This window comes from Pyxicephalus adspersus, chromosome 5 (assembly GCF_032062135.1).
Source record: "Pyxicephalus adspersus chromosome 5, UCB_Pads_2.0, whole genome shotgun sequence".
In the NCBI taxonomy this organism is placed as follows: Eukaryota; Metazoa; Chordata; class Amphibia; order Anura; family Pyxicephalidae; genus Pyxicephalus; species Pyxicephalus adspersus.
In genome coordinates, this window is record NC_092862.1 from 95,786,386 (window position 1) to 95,813,763 (window position 27,378).

Below are 27,378 nucleotides of genomic sequence, written 5' to 3' on the forward strand. Positions count from 1 at the left end.
CTAAAATGAATCATGGCTAGATTATTCACCAGGCCCATGACAACACCTAAACTCAGACACAAAAAGTGAACCATGGCTAGGTTATTCAGCAGGGCTAAAATGAATCATGGCTAGATTATTCACCAGGCCCATGACAACACCTAAACTCAGACACAAAAAGTGAACCATGGCTAGGTTATTCAGCAGGCCCATGACAACACCCATGCTCAGACACAAAAAATGAACCATGGCTAGGTTATTCAGCGGGCCATGACAACAACCAAGCTCAGACGCTAAAATGAATCATGGCTAGGTTATTCATCAGACCAATGACAGTACCCAAGGTCAGACACAAAAAGGAACCATGGCTAGGTTTTTCACCAGGCCCATGACAACACCCAAACTTAGACGCTAAAATTAACCATGGCTAGGTTATTCACCAGGCCCATGACAACACCCAAGCTTAGGTGCTAAAATTAATCATGGCTAGGTTATTCACCAGGCCCATGACAGCACCCAAGCTCAGACACAAAAAAGGAACCTTGGCTTAGTTATTCACCAGGCCTATGACAGCACCCAAGGTCAGACACAAAAAGGAACAATGGCTAGGTTATTCACCAGGCCCATGACAGCACCCAAGGTCAGACACAAAAAGGAACACAGCACCCAAGGTCAGACACAAAAAGGAACAATGGCTAGGTTATTCACCAGGCCCATGACAACACCCAAGCTTAGGTGCTAAAATGAATCATGGCTAGGTTTATCACCAGGCCCATGACATCACCCAAGCTCAGACAAAAAACTTTAACAATGGCTAGGTTTTTCACCAGAGCCATTACAGTTTCATTTCACCTCTTTTTATCTTTCTAACAACAAATAACACACTTAAAATAACTAATCAAGCCTTTGATTACATTGATGCTTAAACCTCAAGATAAATTAACATTACATTGAGATTTCACACTCAAAGAGCCTCAAGGGATTAATGCGGTTGTAATATGGTCTGCTTGGCTGCAACTGGTGCATTGCAAGTCATCAGAGGCTGCGGCAGGGGAAGTCTGATGCTTTGTGCTGAAAGGGAGGAGGGGAAGTCCCAGTAAAGATAGTAAATGATTAGTGTGAAAGTGATGACAGCACACATTGTATTATATTCAGGCTGAAGTGCTAAAATAGAAGCCTTTTCATCACAAGCTATTTAAACCTAGTAACAAATAGATCTTTTTCCTATGACTTCTCATCTACGCCATGCATAATTATCAGTGACATAAAGAGCAATAAAAATAAAGATCAGTGATGGAATGCTACGGAACTTCTGCACTACAACTCATATACACATTGTATGGGTGATTAGGTTTGGTAATTGGTACTGTAAAGGTAGCATCGGCTATTGGGTTCACCAAATACATTTAAGCAGGTGACAAACCCAATACAGGTGCAATGAAAAAAAACAAACCAAGAAGAAACAGGTAAAGATGAGAAGAATACAAGCATAGCATGAAAAAGACGGAAGGAAGAAGAGAGAGGTGACGGTAGGGAGAGAGGGTGTTAGAAGACAAAAAGCACCCCAGCATCCCTTTACATGTGCACAATTACTATTGGTGGCCACAGAAAGTCACTAATACTGCACACGAGCTCACCAATAGTTCATGTGTCAGCAGATCTCCCAGTGCAGAAAAAGTATCCATAGAAAGCTTTTGAAAGTGATTGAGAAGACTTGTGCTTATTTTGAAACTAAACATTACTCTAACTCTATCGTCTACAACTGTCCCATCCTGTATAATGAACTATAGGGAGTACAGCAGGGACTTTCTTTTCATATAAATAGTAAACCTTTTGTAATTCCTTGCACTCTTCATTACCATTACCCATGAAGATGGCGGCCCCAGCAATGAAGTCAGGAGAGGTTAAAGTACCTAAAAAATTGTGGACATGCAGGTAAGTTTATTTGATTGCAGCAACATTGCCTGTCCCTTCTGCAATAAATAATCTGCAATTTTTTATTTTTTCACTTCTGCTTCAACAGGCTATGCTGTACAAGCACAAAAATACCAGATTATACTAATTTAACAAGAACCCAACTAATTAGGGTGCCTTACCAACCTAACAAGCAAAAGGTCAAATTTCAAGGAGACGTTATTGGTAGCCAACAGCTACAGATGGAGGACATGTGTATGCCAGAGTATTGTGACATATGGAAGCAATAATGGCAAGGGCTACAGGGGGCACAGGTCCATTTACACCCCAACATTTGATATGTTTTTACAGTGCCGCATTGCATTTTTTGTGCACTGTGTTGGCTGTTTTTTTTCCAATATAGGTCTTTATGTTATCCAAGCATGGTGGCAACATGCAGTGTATCACCAACACTGAATAATTCTAAATAGTGCTATATAGATTGCCCATGCTTGGAAGTCTACTAATATATATATATATATATATACACATATATACAGTGGTACCTCGGTAAAGGTCCACTTTGGAATAAGTCCAACTTGGTATAAGTCCTGTTTGGACATGAAAAATTTTGCTTGGTATACAACCTTTGAGCTAGAAGCTGTATGGGTCAAAATGAGTCCTAACACCGCACGCTACCCTGATTTACCTCTCTCGAAACAAAGCCACGATTGGCCCTGAGCGTCAGTACGCCAGTTGCTACCATTCAGTGAACAACCAGCGCTATAACTCTCTGTGAATTACATAGCATCTCCTCCTCCCTTCTCAGCACCATCCTAGTAGGCACTCGACTCTTCTCAGTATGGTAAAGGGAGGTTAAATTTTCATTTATTTCATCTAATTGCTTTTGTATTTATGTATTTTAGTATGAAGCAGGGTTTAAATTATTTTATACAGCCCCATCAATAGTATAATATGCCAATAACAATAGGATTTTTTTCATGAGAATGGAATAATCATTTTCCTTTTATTTTTTATTGGAAAAATTTGTTTGGTATAAGTCCTGTTTGGAGCATCTGGAACAGATTATGGACTTATACCAAGGTACCACTGTATATATATATATATATATATATATATATATATATATATATATATGCAGGGGGTGTGAATGGGCTCTAAAGTAGAATATGGGAAACCCAGACTGGCTCACATGGATATTATCCTTACTATCTCCATGCTGCCACAACATATTATCCACCAACATATATGTTTACTTTTGATTATAGACATTATGTGTGCTGATACATTTGCAGTGTACATTTTGTTGCTGGGGTACATCTATTTTTATCCTTATCCCAATTTATCCTCATTGCATTATGTACATGAGTCAGCCTTTCTCAGGTCCCCCATAGCACTGATATGTTTATTCATAGCACCTTCTAATTTTATATACATGTTTTTTAAACAATTCCTTGTAATTTTTATTTTATAAACACTTATCTAGATCTATGTAAGTAATATTTACTAATCAATAAACATCTAATCTGTTTTAAACTATTTAACAAGCAGAACACCCCCCCCCCCCCCCCAGTTGAGGGCCAGTGCTTTTTTCTTTTTAAGCTACTAGACCTATTATGAATTTTGGTTTACAGTTTGCATTTTTATGTAATATTACACATTCATTTTTTTTTTCTCTTTGGAAACTCTTGTTTTATTCTCCCTAGGACCCTGTATGTTCCTTATATGGCTCTGGACCTCCTAAATCGCAGAACACATGGCGTGTAAGGACTGGAAAATGTTCACCTGATTCAAACACTGACCTCAGAATAGGGAACAATGATTTGTCACCAGGTGTACAGTAGTCAAGTCTGCCTGGGCAAAGAATTGATTGGCTGGGATTAATTTTCCCAGCAGATCACTATTGTTTTCTGCAAAGACAAGCTGGCAACTGCAGCGCTCTCTGTAGGCTACAGTACGCATGGCTGACCAATCCCCCAGTCCTTAAACTAAAAAGTAATTTTAATGAATCTGGAAAAAAGAATTTCCATAGAAAGGTGGAGAATGTATAGTGTCAAACTGCAATTGTACGCAGAGGGAAAACACGGGACATATTTTAAAAAGCAAAGTTTGATATATTTTCATTTCTGCAATTTTTGTTGTGGAACTTTAAAGCACAATTAGGTTGTTTCATCATTTATTTTGGCATATCCCAACAAAAATTTGAAAATCTGATTACATTTTAAGATTTGTTTTTATGTCATGTATTCTTGTTCATATGGGATGAGTTTTAGCCAAATAAGACGTTATTCTTTTTTATATAGGCAGTAGTTGTCTTTTAGATGAAGACTTTGACAAACAATAAAGTTTGTCTAATTCCTCCTCAAAACCAAGCTAAATTTCAGGTTGCTTCTTCTCATTGCACCCAAATATTTACATCCTGCCAACTGAAATGTTTATATACATAGACGGGCATATAAGACTTTTCCTAACCTCAAACCTTGTGGGTGCTGCCATCTTCCCTGGTTCTCTTACATGTTCTGGATGTTCAGTTACCTTGATTGACCAGGAATGGTTTAACACCCATGCATGTACACAGGAGTTATTCTCAACAGCTGGGCATGCGGGGATCATACATTGTTTAAAAGAAGATTGTGAACAAGTGGATAAGTATATTGCAAAAGGGACATCACCTGCCCTCACATATAGAATGTGGCTGTCTGCAGCTTTTACAAAGAGAGCCAAGGAGCCAAAAATTTATTGCTGGGCTATACATAACTTTTATAAAACTTCAAGCAATAGTGAGAAATAATATTGATGTTGTAAATCACAGGAGGCTGATCTAATAAAAATACTTGAAAATAATAAATTAAAAAGAGTAGATTAACTAACATTACATAGCACCCAACTGTGCTTAATATGGAGGAATTATCCCACTTTAAAATCCAATTCCCTGTGGCTTTTTCTTCCTCAGTGTTCCCTCTTTTTAAGCAGATATTTACATCTCTACATAAAGTGTAATATTTAAACATAAAAAATAGTTATGTTTCACTAAACCTTTCATCCAGCCGCTAAATAATTCCATGTGTTTTTTTAAAAAAGCTAATACAAAGGAAATGTGGTTTGGAATGTATTTTTATGGTATTTTTTGTGTCTTTTATCTACATACTATAAGCTAAAAGTGTCCCTCTTTTATTTCTCCAAAAGCTGGGAAATTTCCAATCATCCAGTAATGTAAAAATGAAATGCATACACAGGAGTTACTTTTCCAATAATTGGATATTTAAAGAAAATCTACCTTTTGAAAGATCATTCTTCTTTAGCACATAAACCTCTTTAAAATAGCTCAGACTGTGAAGGATCACAGTATTCAGAGATCATGACTGAGCAAATACTCAGTTTGAGCAGTGTGAGCAGCAGAGATCCACAGCAGGAGAGGGGAAGGAGCAGGCACATCTAAAGGGCTGCAGAGGTTGTCTTGTGCTGTGAGCAGTGAGGAGGTACAAAGGGAGGAGCAGCCAGCCTTAGGAGTCCTGTAGCAGTACTGGGACAAACTGCAGAGAGCTCAGCAAATCTAACCAGGGATTTCTCTACTGGATCAACCTCTCCTAGAATTCTTTCCTGAGGACCCAAGCACTGGTTGCATATGCCATGGCACATATGTAGCATGTTCTCAGCACATGGATACCTGTATTATGTCACCCGTGGTCTTTATTCTCCTGCATGAACAGCTCTGCATTCTGCATCTCCATTGTGGTCCTTGTGTCTAGCTCCTCAAACGTTGCTATCGATTTGTCTGCTGTTTGTGCTGCACAATGGGGGGTAATCTGGGCTGTCATCGGTCCATTCCTAAAGACCCTTCAGATCTATGTCAGAAAAACCGCAAGTTCAGTGCAGCATGCAACTTCAGCAACATCTTGGTGAGCCAAGAAAGGCTCAACATCAACACAGCCACCGAGGAGGAGCTGATGACCCTGCCTGGGGTGACCCGACAGGTAGCCCAGAATATAGTGGAGTATAGAGAATATATTGGGGGCTTCAAGAAAGTGGAGGACTTGGCTTTGGTGAGCGGGGTGGGGGCTGCTAAACTGGAACAGGTAAAGTTTGAGATATGTGTGAGCAGTAAGAGTGGCTCTGCCCAACATTCGCCCAACTCGCTTCGAAAGGACGCGGACCATGGCCATCATAGCCAACATTTGTCTGCCACCAGGGTCAACATTAACACCGCCACCGCTTCTCAACTAATGAACCTCCGGGGCTTAACCGAGGAAATGGCCCAAAATATTATCCTCTACCGCACTCAGCATGGCCCATTGAAGAGCATTGAGGACCTGCTCAAAGTGGACTCCATTAGCTCATCTTTCTTGGACAGGATTAGGCATCAGGTGTATGTACAAAGGTCTCGTCCATCATCCACCCATACCAATGGAGGCTTACATTTCATGGCCAAACCACATCCAAGCCCAACTTCTCTAAGCCTACAGAGTGAAGACCTTGACTTTCCACCTGGAGGACCTACTCAGCTCATCTCCACCCGACCATCTGTAGAAGTCTTTGGAGGTGTGAGAGAGGGTAAACCTGTGCTCAGGTTGGCAACCTGGAACCTACACAACTGTAGCCTGGATAAAGCCAGCAACCCTGGGGTCAGGGAAGTGGTATGCATGACCATATTGGAGAACTGGTAAGTTGTTTGATATGTAATTCCTATTTGTTTTCTTTGGTTTTCATGTTTAGTAAACAGTGCTTTTTTGTTGTAACAGTGATTTCATTCTATAAAATAATATATATATATATATATATATACAAAAAATGCAAGGTAATTTATATTCATATCGTGCTTGAAATAATACATTGCCCCACAAGAGTAAAAAAAAGGAAAGTAGTTCTACCTACAATACTGCTGAGCTGTCCCTAAGACCACTCTGCAGTCCACCACAGGTCCTCTTCTGTGTTAAATTATATCTAGTGTCATTTAAACCACTACCTGTGCATGAATGGCATGGACACCCAGGGTTCAGAAGGTAGCAAGGAATGGCATCATTATGTGGCATAATTTTTTTCCATATCAGAACAGTCACCTGCTGAAGGAAGAAGAATAGGTTGTGTGATAGACCTACCTGGAACAAGGTAGTTATACACAAACAAAAATAAAAGTGGCGGGGTTGTCCAGTCTTGAGTTGGACTTTAAACTGGTTCTTTCATGAATACCTATATTTTATTATAATAAATATTTTTTTTTAGTGAAGCTGTTTTCCAAATACTACAGTCCAGTGATTTTGGGTAGGTTGATATGATGCCATCATTGTGCTCCCAGGCAGAAGGAATAATAATTTAGGTGAAGTTCATATGGAAGTTTGTCATTGCACAGTTAGCTGCCCCCAGGCATCCATTTTTAATTGCTGGATATCCAGGATCAAGCAATAGTTTTTTTTTAATTTATACATTTTTAAGCATTTGCTGGGGAGTTTTGAAGTCTTTAGAAATGGCTTGAGCCACTGACTGCCCAAGATATTGCAAAAGGTCTTAAAAACTGCACCAAAAAAATGTTTGTACAAAAAAAGGATTTTAACTGATCCAAATTATTTAGTGGTAGCCAGGCCTTTGGGCTAGTTGAGAACTATTTTATTTAGGTAAACTACTTCCCCTCTTTTAGGCTAATAGTTTCCTCCCAATGATCAGATGGCAACATTGTAACTTTGTAGCACCTTGCAAGAGATAGCAGATACAAGAAGTAGCTAATAAAAGCTCAAACATTTGTAAGCTCAAACCAAGAACTACACAGACACCAATATTTACACAAATATTTGAGCTCGGTAACAGAATCTTAGTCCAGACTTTAAATGCTGACCCTGGATAGTGCCAGAACTAGGTAACAAGGTTAATGTCATTCTGCACAGAAAAGCCGATGAAGGCATTGACAAGGGGAGTTATGTAATCGCTGTGGGAGGTATTACGTACCTACAGGTGGAATGCTTACACATTGCTTATCATGCTAGATCCATTTACTTTATGTCTAGTGTAGTTGATACATGATATCTAAGTTATATTTTTCTGTAAATCATAAATAAGTTATCCATATCAGTTATACATCAGGCCTATTATGCTGTGTAAAGAATAAGGCAGGATTTCTCTGTGCTTTGCCTGTATTTCTGTTTCTGGTAAACATATTTAATAATAATAAAAAGGATATTTCAGCAAATTCCTTTGATGAACACCTTGTTCAGATTTAGCACTTGGAGTCTTTGATGTTAGAATCTTGCCTCTACATAGCTGTTCTCAATCTTTTTACCCCATTTGAACTCCTGAAAAAATGTTTGTATCAGGGAACTCCTTCTAATACCAATTAACTAGTGATACGTTAGAATGATCCTACATTGGTACATTGGTCAGTGGAATGAATGCCCCTCTTATATTTGTGGTCAGAATGCCACCCTTACAGACACCTATAACAATTGTTGGTGCCCTACAGCTGGCTCCTACAAGTGACATTGGCCCTGGAACTAGGCAGGCACCATCAAATGGGAGATCAATCAATCACAGACCAAGGAATCTCTATTACCTTCTGGGTAAACCCTAGGGTTCTCCAGAACCCTGGTTGACAATGGATGATCTATATAGTATCTTTTACTCCTAAGGAGACCATATATGTTACAATCTTACAATCTATTTCTTAAGCTGTAATGTAATATACAGTAATATATAATATAATATATAATGTATATAATGTAATATATACAGCCTTCTTGCATCATGTATGGCTAACTTCATGCAGGTGAAGCTGCAGTTGCAATTTATGCATTATACCTATAATATTTATGCATTTTTTCTGTGTACCTTTAATATTTAAACTTCTACAACAAACTTTTATATTAATTGTACTGGTTTATTATTTGCATTATGTCATTGACTTCTATTACCTTGGTGAATGTACTACTTGTACTACTTGACATTTGCTATGAATATTTTCGGTCGGGAATTTATTGTTCTGTGTCCTCTTAGAATAACTGCAGTGCTTTTGAAGAATCCGGCAAATTCTTGGTTTCTACTTGTGAATTTTGGTTGTGCCACTGAGTAATGAATAATGAATTTGACAAAACAGTGGTATTACACTTTAGGTTTCAGTGTTAAAACAATAGGCATGCCATTGTATAATACATTGCTTTGTAAGATCATTTATGGTTAGGACATGTAACTGGACATTATGATCCCTCAAGGCTTGGGATCGTTGGTGGTCAATTCAGGTTGAGATTTATTGCTCTTTTGTTTTACAAGAAATATCATTTTTGACAGTTTCCCAGTTTATAAAGCCACTCCACAAAATTTATTTGCCTTGATAGATTGTCAAGACCTGCACCCAACACCTGCTGAGCATATTTAAAGCAAACCTACCAAAATGTCTGGGCAATTATAACTAAGTGATGGAAAAATGCAGAGATTTCCCAACAGCCAAGAACAATAAGTAGACTCAAAGGTCTAAGCAGCTTAGACTGTACTTAAATCACCAATTGTGTAAAAGTCATGTTTGTTTCACACCCGAGCCCACATATTGGTCCTTTTTACATGATAGGTAGCCTTAGTGGTCCATATGTTAAGCTTAAAGTATATCCATACCCCAGAATTTTTTTTAGCTTTGGAGAGAGCATAGAAGGATTCTGGATTGAAGGAGCATAGAAGAAATCCTATTAGGTTCTGTTGGAAAAATGACTTCACATCTGTTAAAAAGTTTTTCACATCAGGACAACTGAGGGGAAATCCCTCAAAAAGAAGCACAGAAAGAAGTAATATGCTTTTTAAAGTTAAGTAGATTAATTTTTATTGCTGTCTTTGTCCCTGTTTCTGATTTCAGAGATTTTAAGCTCTTCGGGGAAGGGTCCTGTCCTCCTCTTGTGTCACTGTCTGTATTAGTCTGTCATTTGCAACCCATATTTAATGTACAGTGTTGCGTGTACAGTGTTGCTGGCGCTATATAAATTCTGTTTATTATAAATAATAATATTAATTTCTGTCTGTAAAAGTTTGCCACACCAGAACAGTAAATGAGAGGAAAACTCCACAGAGCCCCGCAGAGCAATAAAAAACCGAGGATTTAACCTTCATTCATTTTATTCAAAACCGCCCAAATAATGAATATAAATACACTTTAAGATGCGGGCTGGGCTGATTGACATCACAATTAGGTCAACATGCACCAGTTATCATTATGATTATTTATGCTGTGTTCATAGATATCATCTTTACTGAACCCATTTGCTATTGTGTTATACCTAAGCTCAGTTGTCCATTAATATACACCATTCATTTCAGATTACTATAACCGTCTTATTCAACATTTTTTATTAGACCTTACCTTGGCAGAGTACAAGGTTGTATTCAGTTTTGTGATCCAGGCATTCTGGCCAGACAGCACAGCCGGATCTTTGACCTTTGTTGCAGCAACGTAATATGGTCACACACTGAATTAAAACTCACCTTCAGATTTTTTGATTGGATGGTTGGGCAGCAACGGAATGTTAATGAGGTCATTCCTCTGTTCACTTGGCTTCCTTTTCCTGTTAGCAGATGCTGTACCTGCGCCATAGCATTGCAGTAAAGCCTAATAGGTTGTTAGATCTGGCCCTCTATCAGGCTTCAATACAGGAAAAAGGAGGCTGATACATTAAGATAAATGTATTTAGAATAAATGTAATGTTTTTATGAGTAGATAACTACAATAATTGGTGTATCTACTCATCATCACCAAACATTCATTTTTTTTCTTAACCACACTTTTATTATCTAACCACAATTATTAGAATTGTAGGGGCACAAGAAAGGATTGTAACATTTTTGAGGTTTCAGAAGGACAATGTTATGTGATCCTATTAGACAGAAACTTTTTAAGTTTTTAAACTGATGTTTATTCAAAGTTTTACAGTTTGTAATATTCAAACCATATTTGCATTTCTATTGCTAGACTGTTATCATCTCATATCACATAGGGCAACTCTTATATTGGCTGGTAAGCTTTAAAAATTGGGACTATAACCTAAAATGTCAATGTTACTATCTAGTTACTATCTTTGTATAATCCTAAAGCCTGGCAAACAGTTTAATAATGGTTCTGTGCTAATAACTAGAAAGTTGTCCCAAATTTGGCAAGACACTTAAAAAGAGATGACTGTGACCTTACTTTTTTAATGCTGGGCATCAATGGGTGCTAAGAGTGTTTGTGGTTACCCTTCCATATCATAATAACAATTTACTGGTAAAGTTTATTAAAAAGAACTTTTATTGGATTCAGTTGGGAGGTGTTTTTTTCTTTATTTCTGGTTCAGGCCTTTTCAAATGTGATGTACTTAGTTTGAATGATTAGGGCATTTTGGTGACTCAGAGGTAGCACTCTTGCCTTTGCAGCGCTAGGTCCCAGGTAAAAATCTTAGCCAGGAAAATTTGCATGGAATTTGCAGGATCTTCCTGTGTCTGTGTGGGGTTTCCCCCGGGTACTCCAGTTTCCTCTCACATCCCAAAAACATGCCGTTAGTTTAATTGGCTTCCACCCCAAAAATTCACCTTAGACTGTATAAATATGGGAATGTTAGGGACATTAGATTGTGAGCTCCTTTGAGGGACAGTTAGTGACATGACTGTTGACTTTGTACAGCGCTGTGTAATATGATGGCGCAAAAATATATAAAATAAATACTGTGTGATAATAATAACTTATATAAATAATAAGTATAACTGTTAGGCCCATGTCAGAAGCCAATTTGTCCATTCAGATCACTAAGTTACCAATTCCATATTGAGCTTGGTGATAGGATTGCTTTTCAATCATGGCTACAAATTAATATATTATTCAATTGTAGTCAATAATTCTAGCGACAACTCATTGTAAATCGCTGGCAAGTGATTTGAAGTGGTGGTTATTCGCTACACGATATGGCTTTTGGCATGTCAAACAATCAGGTTTTTTTTCTGAAATTTCATTGTGTTGTTTTATGCACTCAGCTCAGATGCAAATAATGCATAGCTAAATTCACAAATATAATGTACATAAATGTAGTAATTCATTTGTTCCGTTTTTATAGTGATGTCGTGACTCTATTCAATGCTATGTTCTTCCACATTGTATTTATATTGATTTCTCTTATGAGCAGAAGTGCGTTCTTATCAGCATGGAAACAAATAAAAAAGAAATCTATCTGAATGATTGAACAGTGCATTTCATGGCAGCAGCTGCTGCCACCAGATACTATTTTTTGCTCATACAACAGAGCTGCTCTAACAAAATACAATAATACAATAAAAGTACATTCTAACGGCTGTACGAGTGCCTACTCGTGTTTACTGTGATTGAAAAAGAACCATTTAGTATTTAGCATTTTTAAGAATCTGGGTTACAACTAATCAAAGTTTTATTTTCCAGGCATAGTTATATGTGCCTTTTTTTTAGTTGTATTCTCTCCCTGCCAGGGAAGATAATCTTGTTTAATGTAACCTAGACAGCATGTTTGTTATATAACAGGCATTTTTGCTAGAAGTCATATTAAGAATGACTTTAGGTCAGTGGAAGCTTTACCATTTTGTATATCTGCATTATTGACAACTATAGCATGCTGGGAGAGAAGTGGCCATACATAGTTACCCTTTTTTCCCAAATCATGAGTCACAACAGCTGGAATGTCATCCCCATAAAAAAGTACATTTTGTTTTTCTCAAATTACAGTAGAATTGTAGCAAAAACATTACAGATTACTAAAGATACAGGTTTTAGAATTTTATAAAAAATCAAAAACTTAAATTTGAAAAAAAAAGTAGTGCTTGTAGGACATGTTTTTCAACCACTTGTATAATATCTTAGGTTGAAATACAACTCTTGCAACCTATCAGTGACCTGAAATGTAACACTTAAATCTAATTCAGTGAGGCAGTCTGCCATTCACCTGCTCTTTCAGCCTGCCTGTCTTGGTTTCTGGATGTCTGCAGACTGTAAATACAGAAGAATTTGTTAGAACGTTGAACCTCTTACATGATTTGCTGGAGCTTTTGCATCCTTTGTGTTGAAGTTGAATGATATATATCCTTTACTATGAATGTAGACATTTGTCAGTGGCATTGTGCATTCATTTACTTTGTGTAGTATTGCTTTATTACTAATAAACAATGTTTTATGTAACAAAAAAAATCACATATAGTGTGCTATAAGTATATGGACCCCTACTTCAGACCCTAAATGATACTAATGACCCTGATAGACATATCTCCCCCAAATCTCTTGACTAAGTTGGGACTTTCTAGTTCTCCTTCCATATTTTACTGATTGGAATGGTTTAAACAAATGCTTATGCTACTATTGTGGTATTAATGGTCAGGTAACATATATAGGGAATGGACTCCAGAGAGAATGGTCATCTCTAAACAAAAGCCTGTTGGGTAGCATCTGCCCACTGGAGTCATGGGAAGCCATAAAGACTGGACAGGGAACTAAATGAACAGATCACTGCATGTATAATAATAATGCTATTTCCACTTTCAAAGAAAGTTTCACTTGCTGTCCAATGGTAAACATTTACTTTAGTTTTTTATAGAGAGTTTACAGTGAAGCCCTGGATTGTGGAAGGTGTGTGTGTTTCACTTAGGTTTCACACAAACACATTTTGGTTAGGGTTTGTGGATGATGCAGAGAAATTAAACTTTTTGTTTTCAGAAAATTAAAAATTTTGTTCTGTGTTCTGAAATTCCAAAAGTTTTGAAAATGTTTCAGTAGGATGATGCTTCCATTTCTAGGCTCACATGTTTCCTTGGATCCAGATCTTATTATCAGCCTAATCTGCTCTTTATATATACCAGTTGCCTGCCTGCTGACAATGCAATAAAGATCCAAAGGCTGTGTTTTTGTTTGGATAGCCAATTAGGGGGCCACCTGATAGTCAGGAATTGGCCTCAGTTTAATGACTCAGATATGCAGATGAATAGATGAAAGTATCTTGCTGAAGGATAAACCTGTTCCTGGATGTTCCATCATGTACATGGTGTACCAATAATACCAGTTAAGGCTACACCCTTTAATAAATAAACAAATACAGTATATCATCATTCCATTCCACATGAAGTTGTGTGAATTTTTAGAAGTCTCATTTTGTTGTTTTAAAGGTCATTCATGATCAAAATGTTGACAGGCAACCATCAATGTTTGCATTTTTCATGGGTTGTATGGAAAGATCTTTATCCCAAAGTTCCCAAGTCTGCCAGCTGTCACGGCCATTTTGATGAGATCTTATGTCTCAATGTTGGCTTTTTACCTTTTTTAAAGAATGAAACAATAAAACTTAATAACATGAGTACGATGTAAAAATCAAGCTAAGGGATATATCTGCTAGCCTTTACCAATAACTAAAATGTTAGATCTAGATGAAATTATTCATATTATTAGTTAAATAGGTCTGGTATCATTATGTTTTTTTTTACTATGTTCTGCAATAGGCTACGAAAAACCTTTATCCAATGTTCCATTAGAATTGTACAGAGATGCTCACCACTTTATTAGCACATTGTAAAGGCAACAGGCTCCAGTAGGATAGAGAATGACTGACAGTTCTTCTTCTGCTTGGAATCTTTGGAATCAGCCTAGAGAACAATGCCTAGCCTTGTTTGCAGGCGGATGAAGAAAAAAACATTCTGTAAGCCGCTTGGCTGTTCTAAAAAATATTTTGAGGACAGTTCAAGTGCTGAAAAAAACAAACCAACGACATTTTCAGGCCGATTAAAGTATTTCCAATCTATAAAAATAAACCTGTTGTCTATAACCATATTCCAATAAATGAGGACTGCTGTATTATAGTCATGTATGGGTTGTAATAGTCCAGTTCCCTAGGTCACTGCTGGATCTTCCTGAAAATAAGTTTCTTTGCTCAGTTGTTTAGCTAGACTCTTGCATCTCCACACGTGAGCAGGGCGAGCGTGCTTAGGGCTATGAAATTCCTTTAGTATTTACATATGAACGTCCGTCACAGAGCTCTGGAGATGATCAGTGCAGACTGAGTAATATTATATGTGTATGCTGTACTTTTTGCTAATTCTGTAGGTTTAGGCCACAGGTTCATGGTCCTATTTACAACTATGCATTGTGGTTGTATGCGTTGGGCATTTCCATGCCATTAGGATTGATCTAATTTACACCAGTACAACGCATCAGCACTATAGCATGCCACAAAGCATGGCAGCACATTCTGAGGTTTGGTACGTCAGAAAAAATGTGTAAATCAAAGAAGAAAATTCTAAATACTTACCTTACTGGAAGCTCTTGTGTTAATAAGCCTATGTCCTTGCTCATCTCCCACACTTCTATATTTCTAAAGTATATACTGGATGATGGGGTTTCTCATGCCAGCCTATGTGTTATGTAGTGGTGTAGGAGTTAGCAGGAGAAATCACAGTTTAACTTTTGGATCCCAGAAGTGTAGAATACCTGCATTGATTGCCGTTCAGGAACATTAGATATTTTTAAGACATTGTCCAATGGAAAGTTAAGTATGCAGCATTACTTTTTACAAAGATATACTTTAATTATGACCTTGTAGTAACAGGATCAACACAATGCACTTTAATGCATGTTTTTTTTAACACAATTCAGTGTAAAAATGTGAATTGACTCCAAATATGTACTTTAATGACTGTCACACGGCCAGACCGAACCAAAGAATATCAGTGGTGAATTTTATTTTCTAAAAGATTGCAGCTTGAATTAAACATTAACTGCTATGCTGCTCTGAAACAATTCTGCATTAATGTAAGGATGGCTATATGGAAAACCATTGTAGAGTTTTGACTAAAGCAGATGTAATATGAACGGCTTTAGGAAAGAATGTAAAATGAAGTGAATGTTTCCTGCAAATATCAAAGTTCCTCTATTATGTTTTTTGTATCCCATTACAACATCTTCCTTTAGCAAAGTGATCTTGCATCATAATCTTAATATAATATACAGAAACAGAGATATTTATGGTAGAAATAGACAAAAAAAAACACATTTGTTAATGAGTGGAGTAAACTTAGAACCTCTGGCAGGATTTGATTTTTTCTTTGTGTGTCTCTATGACAGATGGCAGAACAGCATTGTAGTAGAACTAACCCCTCTTCTTACTGTCCTATTCTGGAAAATAAGGTTCCATATAGAAAAAAAAAATCTCAGATTTTTATTTGGCCCTGTATCTTTGGTGACGTTACATTCAGAAGTCAAAAGAACTCCAGAGCAGTGCCTACTTGGAAAAACAAGTAACTTTTTGTTTAATTGAATAGTCTTATTGGTTTGACTTTTACTGTATTGTAAGTTGTGTATCTCTAGACCAGCCACTCTCAACCAGGAGGTCTATGGAACCATGGGGTCCCTCTGGAGGTTGTTAAGGGTTCCTTGAGCTGTGGCTGATTGTTTTTTTTTGCTGGTCCCTGCATAATCCACAGACCAATACTACTTAGCTTGACCAGTTGCATGACACCAATGACCTTTTCAGGTGTCTGTAAAGGTTAGTTATTTCTCCATGTTGACCAAAAATTTCTTCTTGTGTAAAGAGGCTGAAAAAAGCTGCTCTAGACTCATGGATTGTCATATAGAGGTTTTCAGATTGCTGGAGTTGGCATTTGAACTGTAGGTGCTTCTGCATGGAGTTTTAGTGAGCTCTAAACTAAATTAATAGTGTCTCCATCTCTGCGTTGCCAACATACTTTAAGCACAATCACATGGCCAAAGCGTTTGTTAGGGAACAAACTGCCAATCAATTTTTCTGGTTGTGTTGTTTTGACTAGAAGCTAGTTAGTGTTTTAACATCCTCATCAGCTTTTGACTATATTCGAACATTTCCAGGGTCAGGAACTTTTGTTTAGCTTGGGGTTTTATAGGAATTGTAAAAATAGTATAAGCCTTGTATATGGTTTTAAATCAACCTGGTATAGGATTAATTGTGAACCATAGCCCTGAAAGTATGCTTGATTCTGTTTTTGCGTGTGATGCGTGTGAACCCTTTCTGCACTTGTCTGTTTTTTTCACCTTTATTATTAATATGTATTACTAAAAATCAGGATGATGAGTAAACAATCAAAAATGTTAGGAGGTAGATTTAATCTGGATTGATTAGAGTACATTATTAAAGCCACCAGCAGATTCTTTAAAATTGCCTTATATTATGTTATATATTATTTCATTAGCAAAGTTATTCGAAGTATCACCAAAAAACAGCATTAAAATTTTTTAAAACTTATTTAGTTTTAAAAAATCAGAGAGCAGGCAGCACAGTGGCTCAGAGGTAAGTGCTCTGGCCTTCCTAGCCCTAGGTCCCAGGTGTGAATCTCAGCCGGGAGACTATGCACGGACTTTGCAGGTTCTCCCCGTGTTTGCTTGGGTTTCCTCCAACATTCCAAAAATATGCAGAAAGGTTAATTGGCTCCCCCCCAGAATTGACCTTAGACTATATTAAAGACATATGACTATGGTAGAGACATTGGATTTCGAGCACCTTTGAGGGACAGCTAATGACATGACTGTGGACTTGTACAGCGCTGCGTAATATGATGGTGCTATATAATAACTGTGTTTGTTTTTTTTCTCTTTTTGCTGCTGAGTCAAGAAATAGATGAGTTTGTTTTCTTACTGCTGTAGCCAGTTTAGTGCTGAGTTGTCTTATATTATCTACTGCTGCCATTTCTTGCAGCACAATGAGTGATGGCACATAATGTTTGCCTTCTCAAGAGTAACGGTTTTGGCTTGAATGTGAAAATACCAGGATAATGAAAAGCCCTATAAGAGGTTTAAAAAATACATTTCTCCAGCTGGAAGCTGTTTTCTAAAATTGTTAGCCATTTCAAAAGTACAAATCCACCTATTATATTTTTCAGTCTCTTATTCTCTTGGAAATTGGTTTGACTTTGTTTCTGGGACATATTCACTCACCTAAAATAGATTTTAAGCCACTTTTATATGATTGTAAGCTCTTCTGAAGTCACTGTTACGTACTGTATAAGCAGCAGTGGGGGACACAGACAACAGGGGGCCCCTTTGCGAAATTGACCAGTGCTCAATCCAACAAAACCCCCACCTCATCTTTATCTCTCTTTTCCATTCTCCATGTTTTTTGCCATTCTTCTTGCTCTCTCTCTCTTTTTACCCTCAACCAATTTTTCTGTCTTTCTGACATTTTTTTGTCTCTTTCTTTCCTTTCTCTCTTCCCATCTGAAGACAAAGGGTACTTGTAGTTCTTGCTTTCTTTAGTCAGCAGGGGCCCCGCAGCAACTTGCAGGCAAGGACCAAAAGAATTTCTGCAGGGGCCCCTGCTGGCTGAGGAGTGTCTGAGGGCCCTCACAGCTACACATACCACATCATGATATATCTGCCCCTGATAGGTATTGAAAGCACAGTGTATACTGCCCTCACTGTACAGAAACCACTCCACGGCAAAACACAAGTTGTAGTGGCTCCGGTTCTAAGAACTGCACATCCCAGTTACACAGATTCATTTTCACATGGAGTCTTCACTCCTTGTCTAATTACAGAACACTTTGTTTTCTCTGATTACTATACAGAATAGAATGTGTTCTCTGCTTGGGGAAAGGGGGGTTGGGGTGTATATGACTGGAGTTGTACTTTAAGGACTAATCTACTTTTCCTCTGTTTAAGAAGAGTACCCCTATTGGCCTCAGATGTTCCTAGAAAACAGGTTGATGACAGAGAAGGGGGCTTAGATCGCAAAGTCAGGTTCTAGTATTACCATGGTAATAAAAGCTGGCATATACTAATATTACTAGATTTAAACATTTAAATTAGCTTTAAACTAACTTATTATAAGCTGGTCTAAAAATGTTGGGTATACTTGGTGAAGCAACCCACCTTTTACTTCCCTTACACTCTTATCACCAGTACTTATATACCTTTTATTCCTTATACCACTTTTTATAATCTTATGATTTCACTGAGGTTCTTTCCTGCAACCAACAATATTACCTGGCCTTCTGAGTATGGTGGAGCATATTACCTTCCTTGCCATGATGGTTTGAGGTCTAACAGTGAAACACTAAGTCTGACAACTGCTATGTGACATGTGCCATGGACAGATAGAGCTCAGCTTATTACTTTTATCATTATTATCAAACACTAACATATTATTCAGCACTATACAATGAATATGATTTGCAGACACAGGAGGAGAATGGGACTTTTCCAATAAAGCTTACAGAGTGGAGGTAGTGTAGTATACAGTATAAGAAGAACTTTAAGAATAAAGATGCCCATAGACTTTAAGCTGTGTACAAACTTCCAATATTTATCGTTGTAAAAAAAGGGCAAACAACCGATCAACCAAAAATTGCTCACAAAAAAAGGTGACCAACAACTGACCAACGATGCCGACGAACGAGGATTGTCCTTGGAAATGAACGATCGTCAGGGGTGATCTGATTGGCCGAGAATACTTCGCTATCTATTGTGTGTACGGCCGTTCAGTGATCGTGCATGTTTCTGCAAAAGACTTTCCCCTTTACATGTCACTCCCTGCATCGTTTATATCTAGCATGTGTACACTCGTTTTGTTACAGCATGTACAGAATTGTGCACAGTACGATCGTTCAAATATAATCGTGCATAATCGTTGATTGGTCGTAATCGTTCGTTTTCTAACCATAATTATTGGAAGTGTGTACCTAGCTTTAAAGAGCAGAACAGAATGACTGCACCGTGATCCATAAATTGCTGAGCTTGGCTTTACCACTATCATAAGATTATTTCAAAGTAGGGGGATGAAGTACAGAGGAGAAAGCCAGAGACAACTTATCAGGAGTGAACAAATGCTATCAGGATGGGTGTTCTAAGCTCCCTAATCACTTTTTTTCCTGATAATAGCTGCAAGAGTCATGGGCCAACCAAAGACATAGACAACAAGCAGATCAAGTGATTATTGGGTCTGTGGGTAAAAGTAGTCTAAAGCTACGTACACACTTCCAATTATTATCGTTGGAAAACGATCGACGAACGATCCTGCACGATATCTACGAACGATCGTATAGCACCGATCCTGCACATAGAGATAACGACACGATCGTTCGTAGATATTGTACACACAATAGATACGATCGTTTGAGCGATAGAGGAACTATGTGCACGACAGGAAAGTGAACGAACGTTCGTTCATTACGCATGCTCAGACCATGGACGATCAACGAACGATCGTACACACGAACGATGTTCAACGATCGTCGTCCAATCTGATCCGCCGGTCCGGTCGTTCGTTTCCAACGACTTTCCTCGTTCGTCGGCGTCGTTGGTTACTTTTTTTACGAACGATTTTTGCCCAATCGATCGTTCGTCGTTCGTTCGTCGTTCGTTTTGAACGATAAAAATTGGAAGTGTGTACGCACCTTAACAAACCAGTATTTTGGGGTTTTCAAAGAAAAAAAGTAGAGTGCGATTTTGTTTAAGTAGAATAGATACATTATCACATTCACTATAATTCATGTTTCATAGCAAATGGCTACATTACAAGCAAACAATATTTTAAAATATCATAAAAAGCAATATCATGAAAAGCATAATTCCACTGTTTTTGCAAATATTCTTAAATAGTTTGAGTTCAGTGAAATATTAAACTTTGTGATTAGTTAATTATCTGTGTTACTCATGTACTTGCTTAGGGAGGCATTTGAAATATGGTTGATGTTGGCACTGCAATCAGAATAATAAAGAACCTCCAAAGGGTTATATGGACTATACTAAAACAAAATTCTATTGTGTATAGCAGGTGGTTGTTTGCTGCGTACAAGTAATAAATTAATCAATGTCATCAGTATCATTTTAGAAATTACTTTATCATAAATCACCATAATTATTGCGTTTTAAGTTCTTGGCAGCTATCTAAATGTAAATTTTGGCATGTGACTACCTGCTGCATGGTTGTTAGATTCTTTGATTTGTTTGTAATACAGTGAGTGAAAACAATCAGTGCCAATTTCTTACTGCCACCCACAAAGTCGAGCAGCCCACATGGGCTTTGTATGCCCCCTCTACTCAAACTTAAAAACCTCTACTGACCCTATGCAAACTAAGAGAATATCCTGAAGCAGTTGGGGTTGACAAAGGACAATTCCAAACTTCTGTTGAAATGAATGTTCATTGCTTTCACAGTTTTATATGAAGGTGTGTTCTTAAAAATGGGACAGTGTGTTCATATGCTAGAAAGATGCGTGTAGACGCCTAAAAGGGCAGGGAAACCACATCTTTGCAAGGACAAAGGTTGATTTAATGTAAAATGTTCTGCTAATGACATGTGACTTATCACCTCAATTAAGAACATATTGGACATGTAGCTATAGTTTAATATGAAGTACATTATCTCTAAAGTTGGACCCAATACAGAGTAGTATCTTGGCAGCTTTCTTTGCCAGGAATAGCTAAAAGTCCAATAATATTTCTTACATACCATTCCCATTTACCATTGTTTTTGTGAGTGCTGTAGTATATGTAGGTAATTTTGTGATTTTGGCAGATGTAAACATGTCAATTCAGGTGTACACAACTTACACATACATATGTTCAACAATGGGTCTGATTAGAAAATCCTACAATTACTCTCAAAATTCGTGTAAGTGTAACTAAACACAAAACAAAACACAAATGAATATGCATTAAGTATACAAGACACAAAACATTAAGTTAGTGTTTCTCGACCTTTTATACTTGAAATCTCATGGTTGAAAGTAATATTCAGGTTTTCAGGGAACCCCTACTATAATTACTTTATGCACAGCTTACAGTACATAAGCATGGTGGTCATGGGAAGAATGCCTCTTACATTGCTGGTCAGTGGTAAGAATGTCACCCTAAAGCTGCGTAAACATGGCAATAATTATCGTGAACAACTAACAACCATTCATCCGATAATCGTTAACAAAAAAAGTGCACAACGACGCCGATGAACGAGGATTGTCGCTGAAAACGAACGACCGCACTGGCAGGTCTGATTAGGTGACGATTGTTCGCAATCTATTCGCAATCTTGTTCGCAATCTATTGTGTGTATGGTCTGTGATCGTGGATTGTTCTGCAGTACACTTTCTCCTTTACATGTCACTTCCTGCATCGTTCAAACGATCGTATCTAGTGTGTGTACATTATTGGTGGATTATATTTGAACGATCGTATCGTTACAGCATGTACAGAATTGTGCACAATACGATTGTTTAAAATAATTGTGCATATTCGTTGATCTGTTGTTAGTTGTTTGTTTTCTAACAACAATTATTGCACATGTGTACCTAGCTTTACAGTTAGCCAAAAAAAACCCTGGTGTCAGTTAGAGTGACCTGAGAGTCACAAATTTCTAATTGCTCAAGGAACCTCTGGAGGAACCCTGGTTGAGAAACACTGTATTAAATTCTAACTGGAGTTAACCAGCACAAGAGTTATGTGTGTATAAGTCTGGGAAGATTGCAAAAAGAAATTTTACCCATTTATTCCCTCACTCCTAAAGACTCCTTTTCTCCGCTGTCTCTTCTCTAAGGCCCTCCATACTGCAGTTGTAGGCACTGACAGTATCCTATACAATTCAGGACTAAAAGTCCAACATTGTAAAAGGGCCCTCTCATGCCCTAGACTGTTGGAGGGAAGAAAATAAAAGAAAAGAGTATTATATTTCATCTTTGGTGCAGACTTCTTACAGCAGAGAGATCTCATCTTTAGAATCATTTAACTCATTAGTAACAGTCATGTGAACATACTGACTCTATACAACCTACATATAAAGTATGCCTCATTGATTTTATCTTGTAGATATCTTTTTCTTGAAATCTAAAAAACCAAAAAGTGTTTAACGCTTCCAACCACCATAGTGGTGCTGAATTGCAACTTTGTTGGTGCAAAAAAAAAACACATTATATATGGAAATAAAATCTAAAACTAGCTGCTAGGGAAATTATAATTTTCTGCATTATCTTTGCACACATTTGTTTACAATTTAATATCTTGTTGTTCTGCTTAATATAGACATCAACATTTGCTGTTAGTGTAACTGGTGGATGATTCTGCATAGTGAGATTATTTCTTTCTACATGGATTTGGCACACAAACAGGTTTTCCACATGACACCCAACAGATGTGTATCTAATTATACCTTCATGTCACACTTTGATAAAGATTTACCCCTCATTCATCTCTGAAACAAATATCAGGCGCTGAGCTATTGGACTCAAGTAAAATATGAATATATTATCTGCTTTATATTAGTAAATATGCATTCATCTAAAAAAATACAATAAATATATTGGCAATTGTTTGTTTGTAATACTTATAAGAAAAAGAATAGACATGACAGAACTAAAGGCAAATGATTTTTCAGTTTCTTGAATGATTACTGAATTTATTGCTATAGGGTACTTAGACCTTTTTTTACTGTTTTATTTTAAAGTGTGACTGTAGTCTTTAAACAGCATGCATGGTGTTAAAGGATTTTTTACTTTTTACCACTAGTGCAAAAGGATTGTAAATCTGCATTGTTTCAAAATGAAAACTCTTTCAAACCTTGCAATTCACTGTGCATTTACAAGAACAGGTGGCTATTTGTACCTCTTGAGCTTTTGCACAATATCCCCTGGAAGTCACTTTTTGCATAATATTTTCTTACTTCCTATTTTATTAAACTGCTGTCACTGTGAGGATAAATTTCTCATGTACTAATGGTAATGCTGTGTACTCTGTACTCCTAGGGTGAGGGGGAAACGTATGTGGGTCCTCTTTTGAATGAGGGCTTCTGGTTCCCAATAGGCATTTTGACTGCAGACCCCCCTGACAATGGGGTTGATGTTGCAGAGTTGAGACCTTTTCCCGATCTTTCTTGCCATCAATGGGGGCAAGTAGGGGGTCTGGGTTTTGTCCCCTTTTTGGCAAGCCAAATTCCAGATTACCTTTTTTGGATAGGAGGGTGGCACACACAATAACTGCTCCATTTCTATCAAAGAAGGACCCCATCCTATGAAAGTGTCCAGTTTCAATATCGGAGGAGACCCACACTGTAAGACTTTGCAAGTTCTTTTTGAAGACATTTTCAGACATTTTGAATGCCTTGCCAAAACAAACGCTTGCATAAGCTTATGCAAGCAACTCAATTCAAGATTCAAGTGTTTGGAAACAGAAGGGGTGGCAAGGCACAACCTGGGACATGGCATCAGAGATGGGTTTTAACTTGGCATGGATAGCCCCTTCATGCCCCTTGCAGACCATTTGTCCTCCCTATCCTAAATATCCAGGTTCTTTACCTGGAAAGAATATCCCATTTTCTTCAGATATAGGAACTGAATTTTGTCCTGTAGCATTTGCCCCTCGATATTGGGTCATTATTTGTTGAGAGGTTGTTTTGCCTTCCTGATGTGCAGGTCTTTCTATTCCTTACTACAATGCACCACATATACCAAGTTACTTCACTTCTGTTTGATCTGTGTTTTAAATGTTGAGTTATGTCAGCCACCTATTTTACAGTGGTAATTAAAGTAAGAAAACATACAGTATTTCCCTGTTTAATAAAAGTTGGTTTAATATAAATAAATACATTAATTGACATCTCTATTTCCTTGCTACAGCTAATAAATATTTAAATGACAGCATTTTCCCTTTATCATTATTAAACATCTCAGAATTCCAAGTTAGAGTATCATATAACAATTTTCAGAATGTCGTATAAAGGTGACCTATTTTCTAAAAACACAGGAGGTCTAGTTTACATGCATATAGGGCCTGGTTTAGTAAAGCTCCCTAAGACTGGAGCAGATAAACTTTTATCAGTGAACCGCAAACCTGGAATGGATCTGGTCCAGGATTTAAAACATTTGCCAGCAAATAGCAAATTACTTTGAAGAAATCCATTCCAGCTTTCCCGATGAAAGTGTATCCTCTCCAGCCTTGGAGTGCTTTAATAAATCAGGCCTATAATGTGAATGTTAACTAACATGAAAAACAAGGGTGAAGGGGGTTAAAACATTATAAATCTGTTTTCTAAAAAGCCCAAAATGTATATTTTTGAAAGGTTACCATAAATTAAGTTATTGTAACTTTGGAATAATAAAGCAATGCCAGTATTTGGAATAGGAAAGGAATGTACCCTGTCTTGTCAACCTTACCATAAACTTCCTCTGTGAACTCATTCAGGGTTGGCAGTTTGTGCAACTTCCAATTAATTCTTAGCAGTTAAACCAGATTCAGAATTAGTTATGAATCAGCAACATCTAGCAATATGAATGCGTTTGGCATTCTGGAACAACATTGAAGGCTTTATTGGCTTCAAGGAGGAGATGTAATGTTGTAAATTCACTTTGAATCTTGAGACTTTTTGTAATACAGGTCCATTACTTTTAATTATAAAAGTTCCAACTTCCAGCCAATACTACTTTAGGCAATGAAAAGTTGCTGGTGATCTCCTAATTCTGTTTTATTCTTGAATGGTTGAAATCTTACTTGGGCTTAATCCCCTTCTGGGCATCCTTACAAGTATTTCATTTGAACTTGGATGGAAGTGTAAAGGATCAACTATTTGGGTCACTCAGTTCCTTTAAATATTTGGGCAATTGCCACATAATAGCCTTACCATGCAACCTTTATGGAACACATACCCACATGTTTTCCAATTGTACTAAAGGGAAACCTTTGTAGCTCAATTCATAAATGTGAATCGAATTCTGAGTTTTTGTTGAGTATACAGTGATGTGAATGTGTCTGTCTTGCACATTATCCCAATGTATGAATTTTGCCATTTTAACCTTAATGTTTTAAATATTCTTCATGCAAAATCACTTATGGGCTACTTGCTCAGCACTGTAAAATCTAATATTAAATTCAATGAAATGGAGAAAAGCGCTTTCTGTAGCCATGTTGTGGTTCAGCATTATATAGACCCTGATTGATGTGGTTTCTCTTCAAGATGTATGATGAGCCTATAACTAACAATTCAAGGCAATCCCATTCACCAATTTTTCCTTCTGTACCCACACTTTACCCCCTAGGCATAATATCTACATGGATGGGCATGGCCAAGTTCAAATTTTCTAATTGCTAAAGGTGCGTACACACTTCCAATTTTTATCGTTCCAATCGAACGACGAACGATCGATTGGGCAAAAAATCGTTCGTAAAAAAGTAACCAACGACGCCGACGAACGAGGAAACTCGTTGGAAACGAACGACCGGACCGGCGGATCGGATTGGACGACGATCGTTGAACATCGTTCGTGTGTACGGTCGTTCGTTGATCGTCCATGGTCTGAGCATGCGTGATGAACGAACGTCCGTTCACTTTCCTGTCGTGCACATAGTTCCTCTATCGCTTAAACGATCGTATCTATTGTGTGTACAATATCTACGAACGATCGTGTCGTTACCTCTATGTGCAGGATCGGTGCTATACGATCGTTCATATATATCGTGCAGGAACGTTCGTCGTTCGTTTTCCGACGATAATAATTGGAAGTGTGTACGTAGCTTAAGGCTACCTTTGTAAGAATGGTTTGTTCCATTCTCATCTTGCCCATTGTAGAGTTTTTGACTTGTTTGTGCATCTATTTGCTGTTATTTAAAATGTACCATTTCTGCTACCCTTACATTATCTAAGATTAGCTGTTTTGTTAGAGACTAATGGTCTTCCCTTTTTGTTACTGATAATTTCCTGTCCATTCTCTTGACTACTGTTTCCCACAGAGTCTTAGGTTGCATCTGGGGGTCTATGCCCATCTTGCACAGGTTCTTTAGTTGACCTAAAAAGGTTGTAAGGGCATTTATAATTAGAGAGCCTGAGCTAGTGCCTGTGCATCAATCGTTTAATTCCCTCTTTATATTCCTGTACCTTTGTTAGGTTTCTGCCCTGTTTATAAAGAAAAGCCGTATTTAGTTTTTTTTTGCCTTTGCCTACTATGTTGAAAAAAGTTTCACATGTTTCTATGACCAACAATAAAAGTTTAATAGTGCAATTAATAATTAATATGACCACTAAACAATGAAAGCCAATGTATATGAAGAAATGTATTAAACAATTATATATTAGGTTTCTGCTAAAAGATTTGTATTACTATACTTTATATATAGATTATTTCAAGACTTGAATTGGTTTTCCGTTGAGCAGATGGGCATTGTTAGTCTGGTATTTACTTAAGCCAACATTTATGTTCTGGGTAATATGTCTGAATAAGCAAACACTGCTTATCTCCATACTGTGGTTACCCATTGCTTATCTCTGTGCATTAGCACTGTATATTTCAGGTTCTGTTTTACTATAGTGGGCCTCAGATAAGCAAGGCCATGGTTCTGTAATTATAGAAAATAATGGGAATGTGTCACTGTCTGATCTATAGAGAACCACATATTCCATTTATCTGATGATATTAAAGGAAAACTCTACATAAGTCTTTGGACTTAAATGGCTTATCAAAGCAAATTTATTATATATTATTAAATATAGAATATTACTACTTACCTCTTTTACATGACTACACTGTATATTTTGTCACTGAAATC

The 27,378-nt window shown here is 37.4% G+C and overlaps 1 protein-coding gene across 1 annotated transcript in view; it reads left to right on the forward strand.

The window, feature by feature from the left end:
• Nucleotides 1–5,394: 5,394 nt before the first annotated feature.
• The window catches only part of EEPD1 (endonuclease/exonuclease/phosphatase family domain containing 1), a 70,862-nt gene continuing 48,878 nt past the window's right edge, over nt 5,395–27,378 (forward strand). The window contains exon 1 of the mRNA XM_072412184.1: nt 5,395–6,553. Coding sequence (XP_072268285.1) covers nt 5,688–6,553 — 866 coding nt within the window. The 5' untranslated portion in view covers nt 5,395–5,687. The remainder of the gene's footprint in view (nt 6,554–27,378) is intronic.